Source organism: Macrosteles quadrilineatus, unplaced genomic scaffold, assembly GCF_028750875.1.
Source record: "Macrosteles quadrilineatus isolate MER2022 unplaced genomic scaffold, UCM_ALF_1.0 Scaffold_5__1_contigs__length_97177068, whole genome shotgun sequence".
NCBI classification, from domain to species: Eukaryota; Metazoa; Arthropoda; class Insecta; order Hemiptera; family Cicadellidae; genus Macrosteles; species Macrosteles quadrilineatus.
The window spans coordinates 84,819,476-84,843,115 of record NW_026542598.1 but is presented as its reverse complement, the minus strand read 5'-3'; the positions used below and the strand labels follow the sequence as shown (position 1 = coordinate 84,843,115).

General features: G+C 35.7%; 2 protein-coding genes across 2 annotated transcripts; one reads left to right on the top strand and one right to left on the bottom strand.

Annotated features, from left to right (window-relative positions):
• Nucleotides 1-7,648, top strand: LOC128994180 (mitotic spindle assembly checkpoint protein MAD2B). Its single transcript, XM_054418546.1, has 2 exons — nucleotides 1-992; nucleotides 7,400-7,648. The coding sequence occupies exon 1, from the start codon at nucleotides 294-296 to the stop codon at nucleotides 900-902; it is 609 nt and encodes a 202-aa protein (XP_054274521.1). The 5' UTR covers nucleotides 1-293; the 3' UTR covers nucleotides 903-992; nucleotides 7,400-7,648.
• Nucleotides 7,649-7,808: 160 nt separating this feature from the next.
• Nucleotides 7,809-22,960, bottom strand: LOC128994179 (inactive selenide, water dikinase-like protein). The gene is made up of 7 exons (XM_054418545.1): nucleotides 22,305-22,960; nucleotides 17,095-17,199; nucleotides 11,027-11,175; nucleotides 10,709-10,821; nucleotides 9,894-10,084; nucleotides 9,455-9,664; nucleotides 7,809-8,495 (listed from the first exon to the last, which is right to left on the bottom strand). The coding sequence occupies exons 1-7, from the start codon at nucleotides 22,375-22,377 to the stop codon at nucleotides 8,311-8,313; spliced, it is 1,026 nt and encodes a 341-aa protein (XP_054274520.1). The 5' UTR covers nucleotides 22,378-22,960; the 3' UTR covers nucleotides 7,809-8,310.
• Between the last annotated feature and the right edge of the window lie 680 nt (nucleotides 22,961-23,640).

Here is a 23,640-nt window from a genome sequence, read left to right as displayed (position 1 = left end):
TTTGTTTGAAGTGAAGTGAAGTTGTTTATGTTATTGTTGTAGTTTAGACCATAGTTAGTTGGCCATTATACCTATTTTCACAAGTTATTTCAGTTAACGTCTAGTTATTTAGGAAATACATTTAATTTTCGTAAGAGAATTATTATTATGTTGCTCTTCCACACAAGTAATGATGCAATCATTGATTTGCTTGTTCAGTGCTAAGGCATAGGCCTAGGCTAGGTTAGCTTTCGACATGAGTATTGTGTAACTTGCCTATTTACTCAATGGTTGTAATTAATCAGTTGTAAAACATGAATTCACAAAGTATTTGTATTGCGGACGTTTTATTAGAATTTTTTGAAGTATGCTTCCACTCGATCCTTTTTCTAAGAAACGTTTATCCTCCAAGTATATTTGTTTTGAAGAAGAAGTACAACGTTCCAGTACATGTCTGCCTGTATCCTGATCTCAACCAGTATATATCTCAAGTGTTGAAATCAATTAAAAAGTTTCTGATTTCAAACAAAATTGAAGAAATTTCATTTTGCATTTACAATTCTTCTTCAAAACTTATGGAAAAATTTGTTTTCAACAACATACATTTTGGATTTGAACCTTCACTTAAGCTAACGGATGAATTGTTACAAGATATAAAGCAACTAGAAGATGCATTCCGCACATTTTGCCTCAAGCTTTCCATGATGGACTCTGTGTTAAAACCCCCGCAAGATAATTCAAGTTTTAGAATATTTGTGAAAACGGAAGAATCAGGATATTCCAGCATTTGTGACGATCCATCTTTTGAAGAATTCCCTTGGATTGCTGAAGATATAGAGCCAAACAATATGCTACAGGAAATAGTCCCTATTAAATCGATCCAAAATCCATCCATTCAACTTCAATTGTACGCTAAAATCTAACTCAATGAACCAATTTTATCTTTTCTAAATCTTGCTTGAAGACTGGTTTTAATTTACTGTTAGGCCTAACCCTAAAAAAGGTTTGAAGAGGTGAGTGGTTGTAATTTGTAGGCGTTTACCTTGTTTGTCATAGCTTTAAAAGTGCACTAAGAATAGCCTAATATTTTTAAAATAGGCTATAAGTTATAATAACTAGGATCAGCTAGAAAAGCTGATTGTAACTTAATTCATTTTTACGTACCGGTAGTTAAGTTATATCGATTACGGACACTAAAATAATATTTTTTTTCTTTGTTAGGTAGGCCTAACTAAGCTTATTATTTTAAAAGTTTTAAATTAAAAAATGATTGCCATTTTCCCTAGAAAATTCAAATAAACATGGAAAATCAGAAAACGATGGCAAATTGTTTCATTTCAAAAAACACATTTAAGGTAGCTTATCTAACTTAAATTATGCAGAATTTTACGCTGATTGTGAATGTGTAGTTATTTTTCTCTTGAGATAAATATTAAACACGCTATCGTTGAAAGAGTTAAGATAATCTTATGTTAAGAATGTCTATTTTCATTAAAGCTAGACTAGGCCTCAGGGACGCATTTAAGTAGGCTATCTGCCGCCTTTAAGTAACGAAGTTTACCGCCGCCCCCTCCCCCTACAACTTGTCAGCCCCCTCCCCGACCACACTTATGATCCCCAATAGCCAAGACGTGCGCTGTCAGCTGATTTTGTAGAAAAATAATCTCTACCGGTAATTATTGCATGCTGCATCAAAAAATTTAATAACTTTTTTGCGCCGTTTTTATGCAAAACATGATTCTGACTTGGATACACGGAATACATTTTTTTATCCAATCAGTAGGCCCAATTATAATCACGTTATGCGGCGTGAAACAGCACACAAAATCTTCTATAAGGGATCTTAAATAACTAACTTATCTGTCATTCAGGGGGATACAGTACATTTTTGACACGTTATGATTTTATTTATTGTAATAGCATTAGACCTAGTCCCAAATGACTGCTTTCAGAAACTGGCAAAAAATACATTTTAAACCATACAGTTTGACTACTGAGGCTAAACCCTCAACTGAACTCTTCTTGAGCTGTAAAAAATCAGGGTAGAATATCCGAGCGAAGAGGCCAACAGGTCGGCGCGGTTACTATAGCTACGCCCCCGCGCCTCACAATGTTTTGGCACATCTACACACATGTATTATTTTACCCGCTCAACTACGCTCTAGTCTCACCTCTCCACTATGTTTTCACCCTTGACCATAATTGTATGACCCTTAACCGTTTGCCCTAACCTCTAAAATACAATCTACTGTAATGCTACTGTTGATGATTTTATATAGTATTGATTTGTTTAATGCTATATAATCAAATATCTTTTTAATGTGTCTTTTAATATCAGCTGCTTGATTATATTTTGTTGTTCTAATATGTTCACAGTTTGAAGTGTTAATGTTTTAATATCTTTCCTTTTTACATCAATTAGCCTATTAATAAAGTATTTTATTCCCTCATTTCATCAGGTTATGGGCCCAGAAGACGTTTTTAATAAAATTCATTTTAAATATCTATAAAACTACATTAAAATGAAGAATTCTGGACTGATTGTGTTTGGTAAGATTTCTAGGCTTATGAACAATATTTTGTTACCTAATTTCTTGAACTGAATTTTTAAGTTGTTTGGCCTAAAATGGAAACTAAACAAGAAAACACTACTATTACACCTAACTCAAGTAATACAGGATTGTCTAGTATGACAAATATTATAATGGGAGGAAATTGTAATGTTGAACGTCTAGAGGGTGTTTGGACTTTGGGATTGTGTATCTAATGATACTGAAATCAAAGATAAAAACAGGGATCAAAAGGCTCTTGCAAAAATTTGTTTAAATGTTTTGCCTACTTGTTATCCTTATGTTAGGAATGCTAACACTGCTAAAGAAGCTTGGGATAATCTCCAGAATGCTTTTGAAAACAAAAGTTTGGTTAGAAGACTTAGTCTTTTAAGACGTTTACTTAGAACTAAATTGGAAGATTTTAGCACAATGGCAGACTATGTAAATGGAACTTTGTCCTTAGTTCAACAGTTAGCAGACATAAATCACATTGTTGATGATGAAGAAGTTGCAATGTTACTTCTGGGTGGTTTACCTTCAGAATATGAACCACTTATTATGGGTATTGAAGTTACTCTCTAGTGAGTTTGTTAAAACTCGTCTCTTACAAGAGGATTTTAGGAGGTCTGAAAATACTTCAACTGGAAGTGAATCAGCTTTGGCAATTAAACATTCTTATGCCAAGAAAATTGAGAAGTTGAAAGATTCAAAAGGTAAGTTTAGATCACAGAAGAAAATTATTTGTCATCTTTGTAACCAACCTGGACATATTAAGCATAACTGTCCTAATCTTGGCAATAATTCTCAACACAGATCTAAGGTAAATTATGCTGAGAAACACAAAGAAAATGACAATCTATTGCTTACAACTGTTTTCCATACTGAAAATATAAAATCTTATGCATCCAAAGTTGATCATAGGCTAATGATTGGGTAATTGATTCAGGTTGTACAACTCATATGAGTAATCAAATGGTGAAAAATTGTAAGTTTGAAAAGAAGGAAGTTTTGGTCGCCAATAATGCAAAACTTACAAGTAATTGTGTTGGTGATATTGAACTTTTTGTAGAAAATTCTAATAAAGTTGCTGTTAAGGATGTTTTATACATACCAGAACTTGCTACTAATTTGTTGTCTGTAAATAAAATTACAGAAAAAGGTAAAATAGTAGTTTTTGACAAAGATTCGTGCAGAATTTATTTTCATGAAAAATGAAAGTCGACAAGTTGAATATACTGTTATAAACAGTAGCACAACTACACTAGTGGAAGAACCAAACAATGATATAACATCTGTAGACAACGAAGAAAATCTTGTTCATTCTAACAGTGAAAGTGAACAGGAAGTTTCAGTAAATGAAAATACTTATCTAGAACAGCAAGTTTTGGAAGAAGGAAATTCTTCGATAGAAGATAAGAGACCTGAACGTGATCGCAGAAAACCATTATGGATGAACGACTTCGTTTCATATCAAGCTGTCGATGTTTTTGATGAACCGCAAAATTTCAATGAGGCAATTAAAAGTAATTTCAAAGAAGAATGGATGAATGCCATGGATGAAGAGTATAATTCTCTGATTAAGAACAATGTTTGGGAGTTGGTTGATCGTCCTAAGACTGAAAATGTGGTTAAATGCAAGTGGGTTTATAAAGTTAAGAAAAATGCTGATGGTGATCTTGAGAAGTTCAAAGCACGCCTTGTTGCCAAAGGTTTTAGCCAAGAATATGGTGTTGATTTTACAGAGACTTTCTCACCTGTTGTGCGGTATTCAACGATTAGATTATTGTTTTCTATTGGAAATGAACTTGACATGGATATTGATCATATTGATATAACTACAGCATTTTTGAATGGTTCTTTAGAAGAAACTATCTACATGGAACAACCTACTGGTTTTGAAAAGGGAGAAAATAAAGTTTGTCTCTTAAAAAAGAGTAGGGCCTATTTATGGACTGAAACAGGCAAGTAGATCTTGGAATAAAACTGTTCATGAATTTTTGACGAAGTTAAACTACAAACAATCTAAATGTGAACAGTGTGTTTACATGAAGAAACAGAAAAGTGGTTTAACGATTCTAGCTTTGTATGTGGATGATTTTTTTATTTTCACTAATGATAAAGTTGAAAAACGAAATCTAATAACAGCTCTTCAAAAAACTTTTGAAACTAAAGTTCTAGGACCTGTTACCAACTGTCTAGGTATGAAAGTGACTCGAAATCGTAAAGAAAGAACCATATCACTCTCACAAAGTAGCTATGTGACAAATCTTTTGCAGCGTTTTAACATGACAGAAGCAAAACCTGCATCTACACCAATGGCAGTTAACTTGAAGCTTGAAAAGGTTTCTAATGAAGAGAAATCCAATTATCTTTATCAACAGCTGATTGGTGGACTTCTATATCTTTCAGTGTGTACAAGGCCTGATATATCGTATGCTACAAACTATTTAAGTCAATTCAACACATGTCATGCATGATAAAAGTCATTGGATTGCAGCAAAGCGTGTACTGAGATATCTAGTTGGGACTAGAAAATATGCACTTACATTCAAATCTACCAATAACTTCAATTTGGAAGCATATGTTGACGCAGATTGGGCTGGAAACACAATTGATAGAAGATCGACAACTGGTTTTGTCTTGAAAGCTGGAGGATGTGCAGTTTCTTGGGAATCAAGGAAACAACGTACTGTTGCTTTATCCAGTACGGAAGCGGAATATTTAGCAATGAGTGATGTAACTAAAGAGGTGTGTTTTATGAAAAACTTCTTAAGTGAGATAAGTGACAAGCTCTACACTGTTGTACTGTATAATGATAATCAAAGTGCTCAGAAGTTTATTCAAAACACTCAAGCTCATAATCGCACGAAGCACATTGATGTCAGACATCACTTCATAAGAGAAGCTGTACAAAAGAAGTTAATTGAAATCAAGTATATGCGAACTGAAAGTATGACGGCTGATATTTTGACCAAATCATTGTCACGTGACAAATTTAATAACTTTGTGACGGACATGGGACTTAAAGACTCAGATTAATTAATAAAAAAAAGATGTTTGATTAAGGGGGAATGTTGAGGATTTTATATAGTATTGATTTGTTTAATGCTATATAATCAAATATCTTTTTAATGTGTCTTTTAATATCAGCTGCTTGATTATATTTTGTTGTTGTTCTAATATGTTCACAGTTTGAAGTGTTAATGTTTTAATATCTTTCCTTTTTACATCAATTATTAATAAAGTATTTTATGTACCTATTTTATTCCCTCATTTCATCAGCTACAACAACAAACATCGAAAGAAAACATTAAGTTGTAATCTTACCAGCCGATAAAGAGTGATTGTGTGACTCAAACTTAGCAACGTTTATTCAATTCAACAGTTCACTAATATTATATCTGTTACATTATGGTAAAAATCATTATAGGAATACCACAACAATAATAATAATAATGTCTTTATGCTCTTTGACAATTATACATTGTATTGAAAACGTCAGTCAATACAAAAAATGCAAGAAATGAGATAAAATACAATCACTGTGTAAACTAAGGTTTTATGTACAATGTCTACACACCACATCGGATGGACTTTTAACAACCTTTCAGCTAGCACTTCTTCTGCGCTGCGTAGTTCGTCCCCATTATGCAGCAACCGGCAACCCGCTTCCACGGCTTGCGTGTCCGCCAGACCAATAGGGCAGCACAGATATTTTCTTACTTTAATGCGTTCTGAAATCACTTTATACTTAATCATAATATTTTAAATGGCTGTTATGCCATTCCCAGAATTACGTTTATTTGGATTAACACCTCCAATTTTTAACCACCCAAATTTTTAAACTTGCCGGCCTAGGCGGGCGCCTATTCCGCCTGTTCGGAAATATGTCCCTGCTAGGCCTAATTACTGTACGTCATTTGTGCAGTACCGTTTAAGGTAAACCTACCAATTACCGAACACCCGCCAAATACCGAACACGTGGTTTTTAGATTTAAATAATAATCTGCTTCAAATTATCAATACCAGCTGAAGAGTAATTAATTTGTTGACGATATTATCGTCATTGGTTACTAGATTCAGTGAGCCTTGGTTGGTCATTCTGTCCACAGTTTTGGCAAATTCCTTCAAACTGAGGACAATTTCCTTGAGAAAACAGTCAATTTTCTTAGGCTTTAATAACGATACATGCTAATTTGTGATTAAGAACAGTTGTTAATGTTATAATTTAAACTTCTTTTTAAAATTTAAAACCATAATAAAAGACGTTTAGACACTATTGTAAGATTAATTTTTAAGCCGTTTGAAATTAGGAAGCCAAAATATAATGCCAATCCTATTTAAGTTCCGAACGCAAATTCGGAATTAGGCAACTGCACTTCCAAATACCGAACGTTATGTTTTTGTGCTATAACTTATTTACTGATTACCATTGCCTTGACATAAGTACTGTACTAGCTTGTTCATACTTGTTGAAGCTGTCATCCATTTTTCAGATGTCTTCGACTAAGTATGTTATTAATCAAAAGTAGGCCTACTCTCTGTGCATTAAATTTCAGTTCACCATATTAAACCATTTTAAACTTAAAAAGTTCACCATTTAAAATTTAACACGTTGCTGCAAGACAATAGAACATCTGTAAAATCAGCTTATGTCAATCCATAAGCACATGACAACCCAACAGGCTTCCAGCTAAAGACTGGGTTTTCTATTCTGGTTCAATAACATTCTTAGCTTCCAGTTTAGTGTGTGAAACAAACGTTGGAGTTTAGAAATATCACTAACTGAATGGTACAGTTTTGCTTCCAAATATCATCTTAATACTTTACAGCCTTACAAACTGATCAATGTTTTTTTTTTATTACAGACGCAAAATTCTTCTTGTTTACTATGAAGATGTCTCCAACTCCACATTGAACAAAGTGACATCTGCAAGTTTTATCAACACCTGTGGGGATTCTACGATTCCTACATTTGGTTGTATTATAATATAGTGTTTAATTTGTGATTAAGTTTGTTTAGGCATATGGTGCTTAAAAGTTGTATTAACTTACAAATAGAAAGAACCATGGATTGCAAATGTTAGGGTTTAAGTAATAAAGTTTTTACATTGTTTGATTGTTATTTTTATTTTTTTAGAAAAAAAAAACAACATTGAACCGAAATACAAACTTAAATAAACTTATCTATAGGAGTTAGGTTCAAAAATTAGGCCCATTCGTAATGTTATAAGAGTTTAAGTATGGGATTAGGGTATTAAAAAATTTTTGCTGTACTGAGTAACTAAACATTTATTTCATAAAAAATTAAAACAATGTTAATATGAATGCTAGTTAATCACAAAGTAAAATTCAACAAAATGAGCTTTTTATTACCATTTAAGTCCTATAATAGGTAGGCCTACTCTGTACAGTAGGCTACTACAAATACATATGGTAACAAATTCCAAATTTCTGACATTTCCTATTTAGGAAAATAAATACAACTATCCATCACTCATAAAAAATAAACTACGATAGTAACACCCAAAATTTCCATCATCCGAACAAATGTTGACAACCAACTTTGCTTGTTCAGAGTCATACTTTTGAATGTTAACATTGTAAATTTATGTTTTCAATACATACTTCAGTTAGCAAATAAGGCACAACTTTCCATACTCTCGCTATTAAAAGGGTTAGTTATTTCTACAGGTAACCATCTAACTAATTTTGAACCCCCAGCACCTTGTAATCTGCATTAGAAAAACACAAGTTTTGAGCAACTCCATATACAAGTCTACCACAATTCCCCCTCCTTTTCCACCTCCGGTACTTCAATGATCGTAGGATTTTCCACCAACTTCGCAGTTCTATCTCCCTTCACCACTTCTCCCACAATCCACGCAGAATAGCCTTCAAGTTTCTTGATATCTGCACAGAATGCTGCGGCACGCTCTTCGGGCAGACAAATTAGAAGACCTCCTGAAAAGAAATTAGTTTGTAGTTTGGACAAGTTTAAAAAGAGCAATTGTTTTCAAATTGTTTTTATTGCTTACTTGGACTAGATAAAGTAATTAGACGTAAAGTTTGGTTGAAATCTTTAATAACTTGAAATTTTTAAAAATAAGATTATAATAAACAATAATTATGATTTTTAGAAGGAGGATAGTAGCTAGCTTACCTTGAAAGTGTAGGTAGGCCATAGAACATCTAAAAGCCTACACTGTGCACAATTAATTAATGAACAATTAATATTAATAATTAATTGTTTATTGCAAATAAATATTTTATAGGTATTTTGAAAATTACTTTTCTTTTAGGTCATATGTTGTATTAAAACATTTTCTGCTGTTATAGGCCTATAGTGGCCATCCGTGAAGATTGATTCTTAGCGTAAACAGCAAATGTGAAAGCGGATGAAAGCAAGAAAATGTTTTAACTCTGTTCTATTCGACAAAAGAGCTACTGTGTAGCAATTACTGTTTTTTTGTGTTTGTTGATAGCATTCTACAAGAAATAAAGATTAAATTGCAACAACTCAAATTCACCGAGGTTGTTTAAACAAAAGAAAACGGTGGTAAGTTATTAAACAGTGGTACGACTAATAACTAGTTAGTGTCTAAACAGATCATCAAATATCGGAATAATTAATTCGACAATCAAAGCTCAATTACTATACTGTGGAACCTTGATAACAGTGTCATTTTCAAATACTCTTGATTATACATTACCCTCATTTACATGCTTTTGCAAACCTCGATAAGAAGTCAGCCTTGATAACAAGTCTTATTTGATAGTCTTCATTACATTGTTTGCTACCCTAATTAATTTAGTAGCATAACCAGCCACAATTACTGCAGGTTTTACCTGACTGGTAGTAACGTAAAACTTGAAAAAAGGCAAACCAGATATTTCACCACAATTCCTCCTCAGTCACTTACCGGAGGTTTCCGCTGAAGTGCCCTGCAGTAGCTTGAAGTGAGCCCTAACCTTGGCCACAGCTGCCATATGAGCGATGATAGGCAGCGAGTGAACAATCAAAGACACCGGGTTCTTCTGGAACTTGGCCAAATTCTCAGCATGTCCCAGTATACCGAACCCGGTGACGTCAGTAGCGGCATGGGCCTTGTGTACATGCATTAGGGCTGCAGCTACAAAAGCACTGGATTAGATTTGACTACATTTTAAATTAAATATCCATTCATTATCATAATAATTTAAAAATCGTGAAGTAAAGACGGAAATGAGTTCAATTTCTAGCCTATAGCTTTTTATGTTCGCAGTTTCTTTTAACCTTGGCCAGTAAATATAGTCATCAAAAGACCTAAATGTGGAAAGTATCAAGCAAAGGAAGGGGTATGTACATGAACTGAGACTTACCTGTCTTGTTCAACCGTGCCATAGAGTACATAGCTCGTTCGTAAGCTTTCTTCACCTGCTCCTTAGTAACAACATGTTCAATGTTGGCCCATCGTGTCGGCATGTCTGCCCAGACGTGAACATTGACGGCCACTTGGGTGCCCAGTGGCTTGGTAAGCACCAGCACGTCTCCTTCAACTGCGTTCTCTGGCCTAAAAAATGTGAAACAGGAAAAATCCAAAGTGTTACCCTAGTCTGCTCTGACTTGTGTTGTGCAGATCAGGTAAGACAGCAATCATCGACTTAAGACTAATAGTTTTAGACTGCTCTACACATACACAACATGAAAAGACGAATTATTTGCTGGTTCCCAATTTAAAATTTTAACTACACTTAACTTACCAAGCCCAGAAATAAAACCGGTTGGGAAAACTCCACCGCTTCCAAAATGGGTAAATTTCAGCTACTATATCAGTTAGAAAGTTATTTTGACCTCGAATAGAATCCAATTAGAAAATCCAACTATCTCAGGAACAAAAGTTAGAGTCCACTAACAGGGATCGTGTTTTTAAAGTTGTAGTTTATGGGACCCTATGACCTAACTTCCTGAAGACAAAAGTGTGATAAAAGCTATGGTATTGGTAGTATCTCTGTGTACTAGCATTTGTTTCTTTTGTCGGTTGAAAAGCAATGTTGAAAAGAACCATGTGGCAAAGGATAGAAGTTATAATGAGAATGCTACTAATTACTCTCACAGTACTTTTTAATTTGCCTCTGTAGGCCAGCATGACTCGGTCGAGACTTGAGGTCCCAGTACAAGTAACTTAAACACTTACGATATAAACCCGTCTGCTGGACATATAGATGTCGCCACTCCTCCAATAGTCACCCAGGGGTTGATGGCCGTCTCTCCTCCACTCACCAGAGACCCTGCCTCCGCTGCGGCATCCTGTCACATAGCGAAAGTCAGCCACACTATTGCTGCATTATACTTCTATTTGTGTACACAGAACTAATAGATTACATCAGCGTAAATCCTGTTTTAATTAATTTATAGATGTTAAGAAATTCAATGTGAATGTTAGATGTTTAAGAAGTCAGTAAGGCATTACTTCTTTACTATAATCAGATAGTAAATTGTTTATACTTCTTACTTTAAACCCTTCAATCATCAAAGTCATGGTAACATCTCTTTCCTTGTCAGTCATTTGTGTCGAGACAGCAAGAATCATAAGCATATTGTCTATCTCGGTCACTCCCATAGCGAAAACATCACTCACTACATTGGCACAAGCTATTCTACCTGAAAACAATGAGAGAAAATAAGTAAACTCCAAAAATAAGTAAAGTAGAATATATAGGCTTGTGGCTTTTAACACATTCAATGCGACGGGTCCACCGGTGGGGGAGAGCGCCTTTGTTTGTTTGGATGCTTGGGGTAGTTCAGCCACTCGTACAATAATGTTGGTTAGTTGCCGCATTGTCCCGAGAGATTGTATGTATTCCACAGTGCATTTTGTTTGTGTGAATCCTAAGTTTACGTTATTGCTTTAGTGTTTTGACTGTATAGGCCTGTATAAATATTTGTATGTAAATATCTAGTTGTTTTTTGTGTTTTTTTATATTCTAAAATGGACTTTGTAAAATGAACTTGTATTGCGCAACGTGCGGCAATTTAGTGGTGTGGCAGATTAGAACGCTAGGGCAGCAGCCGGCCTATGCTGTGGTTAGCTCACAGTGCTTGGGGTCCACTGGTGACTGATAAACAGTGACCTTCAAAAATCAACAATTGGAGTCTTGGTCATGACTTTTACCACAGGTACTCAAATTTTAAACTCAAAAATCTATAGCAGCTCCACAATTTTGAAATTAATACACGACTTTGAAACTGACAAAACTAAAAACAAAGCAACAAACCGGCAATTCTACAGAGATCAAAGCACCCATACAACCCTAAACCAGGAAAATCCAAACTATCCTCAACTTTCGAACAGCCTAAATGCCAACACCCCAGGCCAAGAAATGAAACGGAGCAAGAAAGACCTCCCAATGGGACTCCGCCGCTTGTCTGTCATCGTGTTGTCTGATCGAAGCAAATCGCGATACTAGTGACTGCATGTTTGTAATTATTTTTGTAAATACAGACTATAGTGTGCTACGCACCATAAAGCTTTCTATAGACTTTTCATTAACTTAGGCCTACAAAATTCCTTTGGCTATTAAGTTAGCCCACATTGAATTCAAAGTAATTTCTTTCTTAATAAAGATAATTCCTAATTTGTGTTTTATTTCTGTCTAATGAGGTAAGTCTTTATCTTAATCTTATAATAGGCTATATAAATTATTTTAAGAATAAATAGATTTGGTAAGTTACAATATAAAATTTATTAATGAAATACAAATATAAGATAAGTTATTGGTTGAATTAGCTACAGGGTCTAAGTTAACAATGGTAAATTTTCAAAATGGTGGGGCTTCCAAAGTGGATGAAAAGATTCTAGGCTTATATTGGGTTGGTTTCTTGTAAAGTACTAATTGAGCGAAGCTCTTATACGTCGACTTTTATGCATTTCGTAATACGCAAACTCCTCCTAGACGGCTGAATCAATCGTTTTCAAATTTTGCATGGTGATAAAGACCATACCGGTGAGTGCCAACATCTATATAGCGTTAAAAAAAGTCTCTTAGGAATCCGCCCCACTGGGTCTCAAAGTTTCAATGTAATCCTTATGGAAGCAGTATTTGACACATAAACAACATATGATCAGCTGTTGACTTTTGAATGCAGTAGATAAATAAATAGCTGATAGCATTATTCCACAGTCATTAGAACATAAACGGTGGTATGGATCATAAATATAATCATAGACTAACCATGTTTTATCTATGATATAATCAAATGACGCCACTAGATTGAGGTCCGTGACGTAGAAAGTGGTGAAGGAAGTAGTAAAGGTGAGCATTCTGGAGTGTGGAAACTGTTTAAGATGATTAGATTTAGGTAGGTATCTGCATTCCTAAAATTCTATGGGAAGGGAGGGAAACGGTGTATGACGTAGGAAGTGGTGAAGGAAGTAGTCAAGGCGAGCTGTCCGTAGTGTGGAAACTGTTTGTGACAATTAGATTAAGGTATCTGCAATCCTAAAATGTTATTGGAAGGGAAGGAAACAGGTCTACGACGTAGGATGTGGTGAAGGAAGTAGTAAAGGCGAGATGTTTGGGGTATGGGATCTGTTATGACCGTTAGATTAAGGTATTTGCAATCCTAAAATGCTATGGCTATGGGAAGGGAGGAAAACAGGTCCGCGACGTAGGAAGTGGTGAAGGAAATAGTCAAGGCAAGCTGTCCGGAGTGTGGAAACTGTTTATGACTATTAGATTAAGGTATCTACAATCCTAAAATGCTATGGAAAGGGAGGAAAACAGGTCCGCGCGATGTACGAAGTGGTGAAGGAAGTAGTAAAGGCGAGATGTTCGGGGTATGGGATCTATTTATGACCATTAGATTAAGGTATTTGCAATCCTAAAATGCTATGGGAAGGGAGGTAAACAGGTCCGTGACGTAGGAAGTGATGAAGGAAGCAGTAAAGGCGAGTTTTTCGGAGTGTGGGAACTGTTTATGACGATTAGATTATGGTATCTGCAATCCTAAAATGCTATGGAAAGGGAGGGAAACATGTCCGTGACGTAGGAAGTGGTGAAGGAAGTAGTAAAGGCGAGTTGTCCGGAGTGTGGGAACTGTTTATGACGATTAGATTAAGATATCTTGGTATCTACAATCTTAAAATTCTATGGGAAGGAGGGAAACAGGTCTGTGAGGTAAGAAGAGGTGAAGGAAGTAGTAAGGTGAGAAGTGTGGAGTTTGGGAACTGGAAACAGTTTGTAGCAGTTAGATTAATGTATCTGCAATGCTGAAATGCTATGAGAAGGGATGGAAGCATGTCCATGACATAGAAAATGGTGAAAGAAGTAGTAAAGGCTAGCAGTGCGGATCGTGGGCAATGTTTGTGACAATTAGATTAACTTTCTTAAAACTAAAATGCTATGGAAAGTGATGAAAACAGGTCCACGATGTAGGAAGTGGATTAGGAAGTGATGAAGTATGGACATATTGTGAGAACCGTCTGTGGCAGTTAGATTAATGTATCTTCAATCCTAAAATGCTATGAGAAGGGAAGGAAATAGGCCCCACGACGTAGGAAGTGGTGAAGGAAGTGGTAACGGCTGGTAGTGCAGAGTGAAGGAACCGTTTGGGCAGTTAGATAAATGTATTTAATACTTAAATGCTATGGGAAGGGAAGGAAACAAGTCTATGACGTAGGAAATGGTGAAGGAAGTAGTAAGGCTTGCAGTGCAGAGTGTGGGAACTGTCTTTGGCAATTACAATGTATCTGCAATCATAAAATGCCATGGGAAGAGAGGGAAACAGGTCCACGACGTAGGGGTGGTGAATGAAGTAGTAAAGATGGGCAGGGTTGAGTGTGGGAATGGATTAATGTATCTGCAGTGCTAAAATGCTATGGGAAGAGACTGATTAAAATGATTATGAAGCACGAATCGTTACATATTTCGATACGTATTCAATCGTTTACAATCTAAATTTACAACTGAGTTTTACTCCATAGAGGCACAGAAAACGTACTAAGAGGCTTAAAACGAATTTTATTTCCCAAAGAGTAAAAATGCTACTTTAGACCCGGAACCGCATGCATCAATGACGACTGTTTTTACTGCAGTATGACAAAAACAATATAATATGAACCCTTGATGACTCCGCTCAATTTTGTGGATGCATCTGCGAACGCCACCTAGTTAATATTTAAATATGAGCTCTTAATCTCAGGGAGGGGTGGTCGTGCCGGTTCGAATGATATATTAGGCTTCTTTAAAATGCAGATAATTTAATTAAGTTATTGTTCTGAAATAGGCTAGGTTCATGATGCTATTCATGTAATATGGTAATGTCCAAAGAAATATTCCAAATGGTTTCACGGAATTTAATGAAATAAAATAAAATTTGAAGATTAAATTTTGAATAAAAGTTCAATTTGAAATATGTATATCTTGATGAGTTAAGTTAACTGGGCCTATTAGGCTATGCTGATTAAATGTCCGATGAAGATTAAATTTGTCCTTAGTTAAACAAGATGGATGATGGTTACCAAATTTGGAGTGTCTGTCTTCACCTTTGTACCATATGTAATAAATAAAATAGGGGTTGGTTAAAATTTGGTACTCTTCAAGGCACTTGTCCCGAATACTTTTGGATGATAAGAAATTTAAAATTTAGATTATACTGTGAGGTGTTTATGTCTGGTAGGGCACCTATCGTAAACTTACCTCCGATTTGCTCGGACAGCTCGAGTAGTCCAGGGTCTCGCTGACAATCCTCGTCGCTCGCTTCCCACTTCTGGATCTTCGTAGATGTTAATGTCGCGCCGATCTGCTAGTACACAAGTACACACTGGGTACCTCGGCACGTCGACGCACCGTACACGAGTTGCTATTAAGGAATACACTAACTATAGTTACTCCTATAACTTGGTGTCAGCACAGCGACGCGCTGACAAGGCCAAGTCTAAGCTAACTACTAGGGCTGATAGATAAATAGGCGACGATTAGGAAATAAAATAAATAACCAGCTCCTAGGCTTAACGAAAGATCTCACTTCTCGAAATAAAACTAAAAATAATCTTCTCGGAATTAAAAGAAAACGACGCTAACTCGCGATAAGTAAATAATGAAATAAAACAAAACGTAGAAGGCACCTAGGCCAATTCTTCTTGGCTTTAAGGAAAATAAATAAAAACTCCTGATTACAATAAAACAAAACCACTTTGGATGACTAAAAGTCGGCGTATGTGACTGCGACACTACACTCGCAGCGTCGGTCGATAAACTACGTTATTCTATAATAAACTACGATAAACGTCCTAGAATAGCCTAATAAATAACGCAATTTCCCTCGCCAAAGTGGATACGGGGATGAATACAACGTATACGCTAGCTATATACAGTGTACATACGTAACAAGACGCTTCCAGATCTGCATCCGGGTTACTCTCGCCTTCGTCCGGATACCTTATTATTTGGTTCGCTCGCACGGCCTAAGGAGGGTTGGTTGGTGTGCGCGAACCTAACGCTCGACGCCGACTGTCCTAAGAACTGTCCACTGTCCGCTGGTCTCGGCTTCTCCCCACCACGTCTACGTCAGCGCCCCGAGGTCGCGGTGGTCAAGTCACGAACTAGGAGACATGACCAGCTGCAGTGGACATGTCTGACATTGTTGTCAAGCGCGCTCAAGCCTTCGCGGCCTTTAAATAATTAAAACGAACCCCCCAATAAAATGTGACCATTACAATACTTTGGGATTATGAATTTAATTTAAATCAAACACAATGTCCAATAAAATAATGTTCACACTGTGAAGAGTTGGCAGGATCTGGGGAGAGGCAATGGTAGAAGTTCAGGATGTCCATGTCCATTGTTGAAATGATGTACAGCTGGTTAATTCACATAAATGACACTTGCCAGAGTAATTTTGATTTTCTTTGGATAATTTTTAAAAGTAATACTATATTTAAGATGTTATTGCTATATTGCAATTATATATTATTCTAAGTAAATGATTATTGTTGGTTTTTGATAAGTACAGGATAGGTATGGAGAGAATTGGCATAAATATTATATTGTAACATAAAATAGGATGATGTTTTTGTGGGGTGATGGGATATTATATAACATTGAAAAAAATTGGATAAAATAACACATTAAAAAGGAGAAACATATTAAATAACTGATAATACATTATCAGATGTCACACAATCTGGCAAAACAAATAGAGTGATACAAACATCTTACCTACTCAAGAACAAGCAACAACAAGAAAGATAAACTACTTTAACTTATTTCATCATTCCAAAGCAGAATGCTTAATTTTGACCTTCTCTTTACAGTACCAATCTACTCATTGTTTTAAAATGACAATAGCCTACATTTCTACTTCCAATGATTCAGGTTTTGCATTTTTCAGGATTTATCATCATTAGGCTTATAAAAGACCTACTATATTCTTACATGAATATTTTTTTGAGAATTATTATTTTCAAATGAAACTGTGAGTCCTTGCCGGCCTCTCATGTCAGAATTAAGTTAATACATTCAAACAACTAGGCTAACTTACAAAAGTTGCAAAAGGAACATTTTTTATCATAATACTCACCCATCATATAAGGATCATCCACTAAAGGATAAAAGTAGTCAGTTGTCTGTATCATGAATAAATTGTTGTGCCTTAATGGTATCACACAAGAGTCCATGCCAATCCCTGAAAAAAGTTAGAAAACTTAATAAGAAACTTTATTACAGATATGTAGGCTAAACCAGGGACATATTTCCAAATAGGCGGACTAGGCAAACTTCGTGGAGTCAATGTGTAGGACTAAGACAGCAAAATTTTGGGAGTTAAAAAATTTAAAAGGAGGTTTTAATATAAAACAATACACGTTTAGCAAATAATTCTGGGAACGGCAAAACAGCCATTTGAAATATTTTAATTAAGTATAAAATAATTTCAGAACACATTAAAGTGAAACAAAAGTCAATTGTTTATTACACGGCTATGCTGAGTGTTCCGTGCTGTCCTATTAATTATTGGTCTGGCAGACACGCGTGCTGCGGGAGCGTAGTGGCGAACGAAGAAAACAATTCCCCTTTTTACTTTATACTTAATAAATACGTCACTACGCAGCGGCAGCGCTGAAATCATCAGGCCTTGTTAGAACTTCGAGAACACCCGAAAGCATCGCCAGAGTGAAAGCAGCATTGGTAAGGAGTCCAAGCAGGTCTGCGCGAAAACATGCTCAAGAGTTGAACATGAACTGCGAATCGGTAAGGGGAATTCCTCGGAATGATCTTAGGGTAAGTTTCGTCCTTATAAAATACAGTTAGTGCAGGAAGAAGGGTTTATTTTCAACAGAACGGTGCTACAGCCCACACTGCAGACCAATCAATGAGAGTCTTGAGGCAAATGTTTCCTAACAAGCTGATTTCTCGCTTTGGTGACATACCTTGGCCGCCTAGGTCACCTGACTTGTCCACTAGTGATTACTTCCTTTGGGGGTTTTTAAGGAGCGTGTTTATGCTCACAAACCATGCACTCTAGATGATTTGAAGTTGGCAATCACAGAAGATATCAATGACATTGAACAAGACCTCCTGATCCGAGTTTCAGATGATTTTCAGGCCAGAATGAACATTTTTAGAGAAGTACATGGCCACCATATGCATGACGTCATTTTCAAAAACTGACTGTTTTGTAACAAAAGGCAAATGTTTACCTCACTATGTACCATATTAAAACCGTTTTATTCCTTTTAACTACTGTGTACTACTTATTTAAAAAAGTCCGGTTCCTTTGTGTCACCGTGTATATTTAAATATATATCACTCTCCTTGCAATACTCTCAATGATTAATTCTTTACAAATCTTGGTTGCCCTGGGATGGAACAACTGGATGGAAACAACAGAGCGTTGGCAGTGGAAGTTTGATGTTGATAAATAGTGGGCCCTGTAGAATAAAATTATTCCCAGAGATCCTTATAGCCCCCCCCCTGTCCCTGGTACTGTTTGAAGTTCTTCCAGATTTGAAAACAAACTTAAATATACACTGACTCTACTTTGCGCACTACCACACTAATGTTTAGTGTTGCACTTAAATGTGAATCTTTTGTAGTGGCTTCTTATATATAATAAATACCAAAACTCTTTTGAATGAATTTGTTCTACCAAGAATGAAATACCAAGGTTATTGAAAACTGAAAATTAAAATATATAACAATTTTATTTATTGCGCTGTAGGCCTACTACTATAAATAAAAAGTAGCCTACACTGGTTTCTTTATATAATTAAAATATTTTGACAAACATTTGAAAGTAGATAAGATATTAACGATCTCTTTGAAACCTTGAATCCAATGGCTATTGATGTCTTTATTTTACTGAAAATTACGGAAACAACCCCTTGGAAGGGGAAGCGTTCGACACGGTTTCAATTTGATCACGGTAATGGCAATGGGGGGTGAGTTAATCTAATTTTGAGATGACCAGTACTACTAAATCCTTCTCGTTGGCCAACAAATATTAATTGAAAATCGTGTCTCGTAGTCCAACTTGTTACACAGTATAACTGTTTGTAACACAGTAAAACATGTTGAAAGATTATTTATTATATAACAGTACTATGGCGGTTCATCTATTGTAAAACACACAGAACCCCATGTGACACTGTCGCATCTCCTCAAACCTGCTATCTATACCTCAACTTCCAGTTAAAATTTATTTTATTTCCCAAATTAAAAACAATAGTTGTTACACTCTCAGTAAATGTTTGGCTGAATAGAATGGCAAAGTAAACTAATGATTTTACAAATATTTATACTACAATAAAATTCTAAGCAAGTAATTCTGAATTTCTCTACAAAACATTTTCACTTAATTAAATTTAAGACATTGAATTTAAGATTGGTTGTTTGTGGTGTGTTAGATTACCACAAATTAACTATACAATACTGATTGATTGACTAAAAATGGATATAAAAATCACCTACAAGAACTTAAACCTGGAGACATGTGCTTATATAACAGGAAATGGTAAACTATAACGTTAAAATTTACCACATGTGCGACCCACTGACAAAATTATAACTATAACAATAAAGAACATAGATTACTTACAAATTTGGACGTCCAACACTCAACACTATGGATAAGGGAAAGGGATTACGAAAAATAGGTGATCTTTCCCTCAGAAAACGCGAGTGAGTTTCAGATCGACAGAACGTGAAATTTCCAATGGCGGTTTGTGTTAGCTGGTAAAGTAAGTTTACGGCACTTGCTTCTCAAAACTGATTTTATTTTCACCACGCGCTGCAAATATATCCCTGAAGGATATAGGCTTAACGATTTAATGAAAATATGATTTAACCAGCTAACACCTCAAATGAATTTAATTTGCACGAACCTAAATTGAACACCTATTACCTTGAGGAGAACGGGAGCAACTTTCCTAGAAACTAGCTGTACGATTCCTGGCTGGGCTAAGAGTTCATCCCCCCCCCCTCGCAGTGCACTATGGGTATCGTCTATTGTTTAATCAGCTGACTATTTCATCGCGTCTACTCATATTAGTTTGTTGTATATTACGACAAATCAGTAGAGCGCTGACAAGTTGAGAGGGGGGACGCAAACTTTGTTGCCTAGAGGCGGCAGATACTTAAATATGTCCCTGGGCTAAACACAAAAATGGGCTAGGTACTTATTGTTACTACAATATACATTAATTTCATGTTGGTATTTTGTGACGTCCTTGATGATTTAATTTAGGTGACAAAATAAAACAAACAAGTTTTTAGCTTGAATATGACATGGTCAACAGAGAAAAGAGCATAGATTCAAGAACCTATCTAATGTCTCAAGTCCCAACAACACAAAGATTCAAGATCTTTATTTGTCATTAGTAATACAGGTAGGGTGAAGTGGGGTAAGAGTAACCGGGGGGCTAGTGTAACCACGGCTTATCACTCAACTGATAAGTTAATTTTGGACCTAAATACTATCATATCTTGTTATTTGGATCTTCCTTTGTTATATTTAGCCTTAAGAATGCATATAAAATATGTGCAAGTAATAGTTTTAGAATGTTTAAAATAGGCTTACATTTCCACTCCATCGGCAAGTGCCGACCTCAAACTTTGACAATTTTTCATACTCACATTTTTAATGTAAATTTGACAGTTTTTGGCTTACAAACTAATTTTTGCATGTAGAACCTGAATATAATTTCAGATCTGTGCTATTTCTTATTGTTTAGATTTTACAAGCGTGGTTACACTTACCCCTGAAATTTTGCAGTCGGGGCAAGTGGCTTTTTGGATTCGGGGCAAGTGTAACCAGGGTGTAACTCATATAATGTTCAGTAAAGAAAAAAAAACTTTGTTGTAAATATAAAATTAGGAATTTAGAAGATAAGGTAAAATTTTACACATATTGTTAGTTGGTTTGTAGAAAAACATTATTGTTTGTGAGTGAGCTGCTTAAGTGATTATATAACTTTTACGTTAAACTTACCCCGTTTTATAATTTAGGATTTTCTTGCCCAAATGTAAATAAAAAAAAAACAATATTACTGTGAGATTTATTCTACACATGTTAAACAACATTAAAAACCATGTAAGTACCATTTAATGTTGTGTTTTTTATGTTTTAACAGTAGTCTTTCCGTTTTGCATGTTTTGCGTTTTTCACAAAACGCGAGAAGAGGTTCACGAAAAAGTTTGTAACTTGAGTAAAAATTAAGATATTTTAATAAGCCAAAAAGTCTTGGAATCAGCAAAAGATTTGGAATCTGGCCACTTGCCCCATGTCTCCTTTTCAATGCTTTATATATTTTTAACAGGCAGGGGTTACACTTGCCCCGAACCCTGGGGCAAGTGTAACCACAAAACGCAATATTTTTAGTAATTTTTTTTTACCAAAAAAGATTTTATTTTTTAATAACAATGCATATTGTTTTAAAGCCCATTAGTCAAAGATTATGCATAAAAATTTTCAGAACTATATCATGTATAACAAGATAGCAATTTGAGGTCAAAGCTGAACTATGCCAAAACGTGGTTACACTTACCCCACTTCACCCTATTACAATAGACATCGTCAATGTTTTCCCAAGTTGTCTAACAAAACAATTAATTTTCAAAAACTTTGATGCAGGCCCAGGCAGTAGAGAAATTTAGTCCTTAGTTACCTTGGACGGAGCCTTGATTATGATTCCCTGAACTTCACAAGTTTAGTACTTAATGCTAAGTGCAGAGAAACACGATACTGTAGTCTACAAAAATAAATACAAATGGGCTAAGTGTTGATTTCAATATACTGCACCTATTATAGAAGTTACATACTTGATGTTTTGCCTATCCAACCTAAACTAAGTTTAGGCTATATTGATGCCACGCATCGCTAAGCTTAACTTAACTGAATAACTCGCTACCTTGTTTGAAGCCCTTTGTTCTTTCTTGCAGGACTCCACGAATTAATTCAATTTTCTAGCTCTTGCCACTAGGAAAATATCTAAAATCACTTCTCAAACTTACCTAGATATTTTCAAACAGCAGCACATCTAATGATTAGCTGGCTTTTATGTAAATGTCATCTGTTTAATTAGAACCTTGATAACAAGACTCTCAGGGATTATAAAAAAGGACTTGTTATCAAGGTTGACTTCTTATCGAGGTGTGCAATCACATGTGACTAGGCCTACAGATAAGTAAAATAATTTCAAGGGGATTTAAAAATGACTTTTGTTACATATCAAGGGTGACTTGTTATCGAGGTTCTAGCTTAGGCCTACTGTATTTACAAAGTAGCTGACTTACCTATTTTGGATGGATCCATCTGCTGCTCTTTTTCAGCGCCCTCCAGCTCCCGCAGAAGGTTCTCTAGAACCATCTGTGGGATTTTGCACCCTCAACCTTTTAAATCTGCAAAATTTGTCAATCGGAAATTGGGATCCAACTCATACTGCTTTGGATCAAATAGTGGTCTTTTTAAGTAGGACAATGGTTTTTCAAGAGTGTTAGTATTATCTGACCCTAATGCCAGATCTTGGCTCATGGCAATGTAGGTAAATAACCTAGCTTAAGGCCCAGTTACGTTCGATTGTCTCTTCTGTTCTAAATGAACTAGGCCTAAAGATGAATGAATGTATGCGATGTTACAAAGATAGCCTAAAGAAAGAAATGTCAGTGTCGCTAGTCAAAATTTGTTAAACTTCCTATGAGCTCTTATCTTTTATGAGGTTAGGATTAGGTCTGAACTCTGCAACTCTTCTGACATATGACGAAATGACTTAATAGGACGAAACTGCGATAAGTTATTCTGTTTTGTTAAATAAATTAAGCTATATAATCAGAGATAAAATCACTTAACTTTTATTGTACACGGTTAACCCAAGAGTTGGGCAAATATATCACAATTTTGGAACACTTAATTTAAATAACCTCTAATTGATAACCGTAGATAACAATAATGGCCAAACTCCAAACAAAACAACTTTCGCAAGACGCAAAAGTCGCAAAGTCACAACAACGTGGAACAGTGGGAACTAAACGAATGGGACCAGCGGAATTGAAGAATGGAATCAAGGATATTGAACAGCGAACAGCTATTGTGGCATGGATTATAAAGAAACGATACAACATACATGATCGAATGTGTAAACTAATAATCGTAGCAAACCTAGGACAGTTTAAAATTTATGGGTCATATCAAATGGTTTAACCTTATCTTTAATAAGCTGAGCCAGAGATGTCATTTGTGCATAATTTCATTTATACCATTATCGGTTGCACATTTAACATATGAAACCTTCCCGACAGAAAACCACCGCTTGAGCGAACCCTGGGTGAACACCATTACAGCAACGACGTGACACGTTGCTGAGCTCTCCAGCCCTTGGTCTCGGTGGTGTAGTGGATAGCGCACCGGGCTGATGTTCTGAAGGTAGGCGGTACGCTGAATTTTTATTTCAGCTGCAGTATTTTTAATACTGTCAAAATCGGAGTATTCTATTGGCTGAGGGACCACCATTACTGCAACGATACGGCTAGTTGCCATCGGCCTCGGTGGTCTAATGGATAACGTGCTGGGCTGAGAAGCCAAAGGTATCAGGTTCGAAACCTCTCGGTGGCAATAACTTTTTATCAAAGATTT

Coding starts and splice junctions, on each gene's coding strand:
- LOC128994180 (XM_054418546.1), top strand. CDS start 294: ATGAATTCACAAAGTATTTGTATTGCGGACGTTTTATTAGAATTTTTT.
- LOC128994179 (XM_054418545.1), bottom strand. CDS start 22,377: ATGGTTCTAGAGAACCTTCTGCGGGAGCTGGAGGGCGCTGAAAAAGAG. Junction 9,665..9,893: donor GGCACGGTTGAACAAGACAG/GTAAGTCTCAGT, acceptor GTGCTTTTGTAG/CTGCAGCCCTAATGCATGTA. Junction 8,496..9,454: donor CACTTCAGCGGAAACCTCCG/GTAAGTGACTGA, acceptor ATTTCTTTTCAG/GAGGTCTTCTAATTTGTCTG.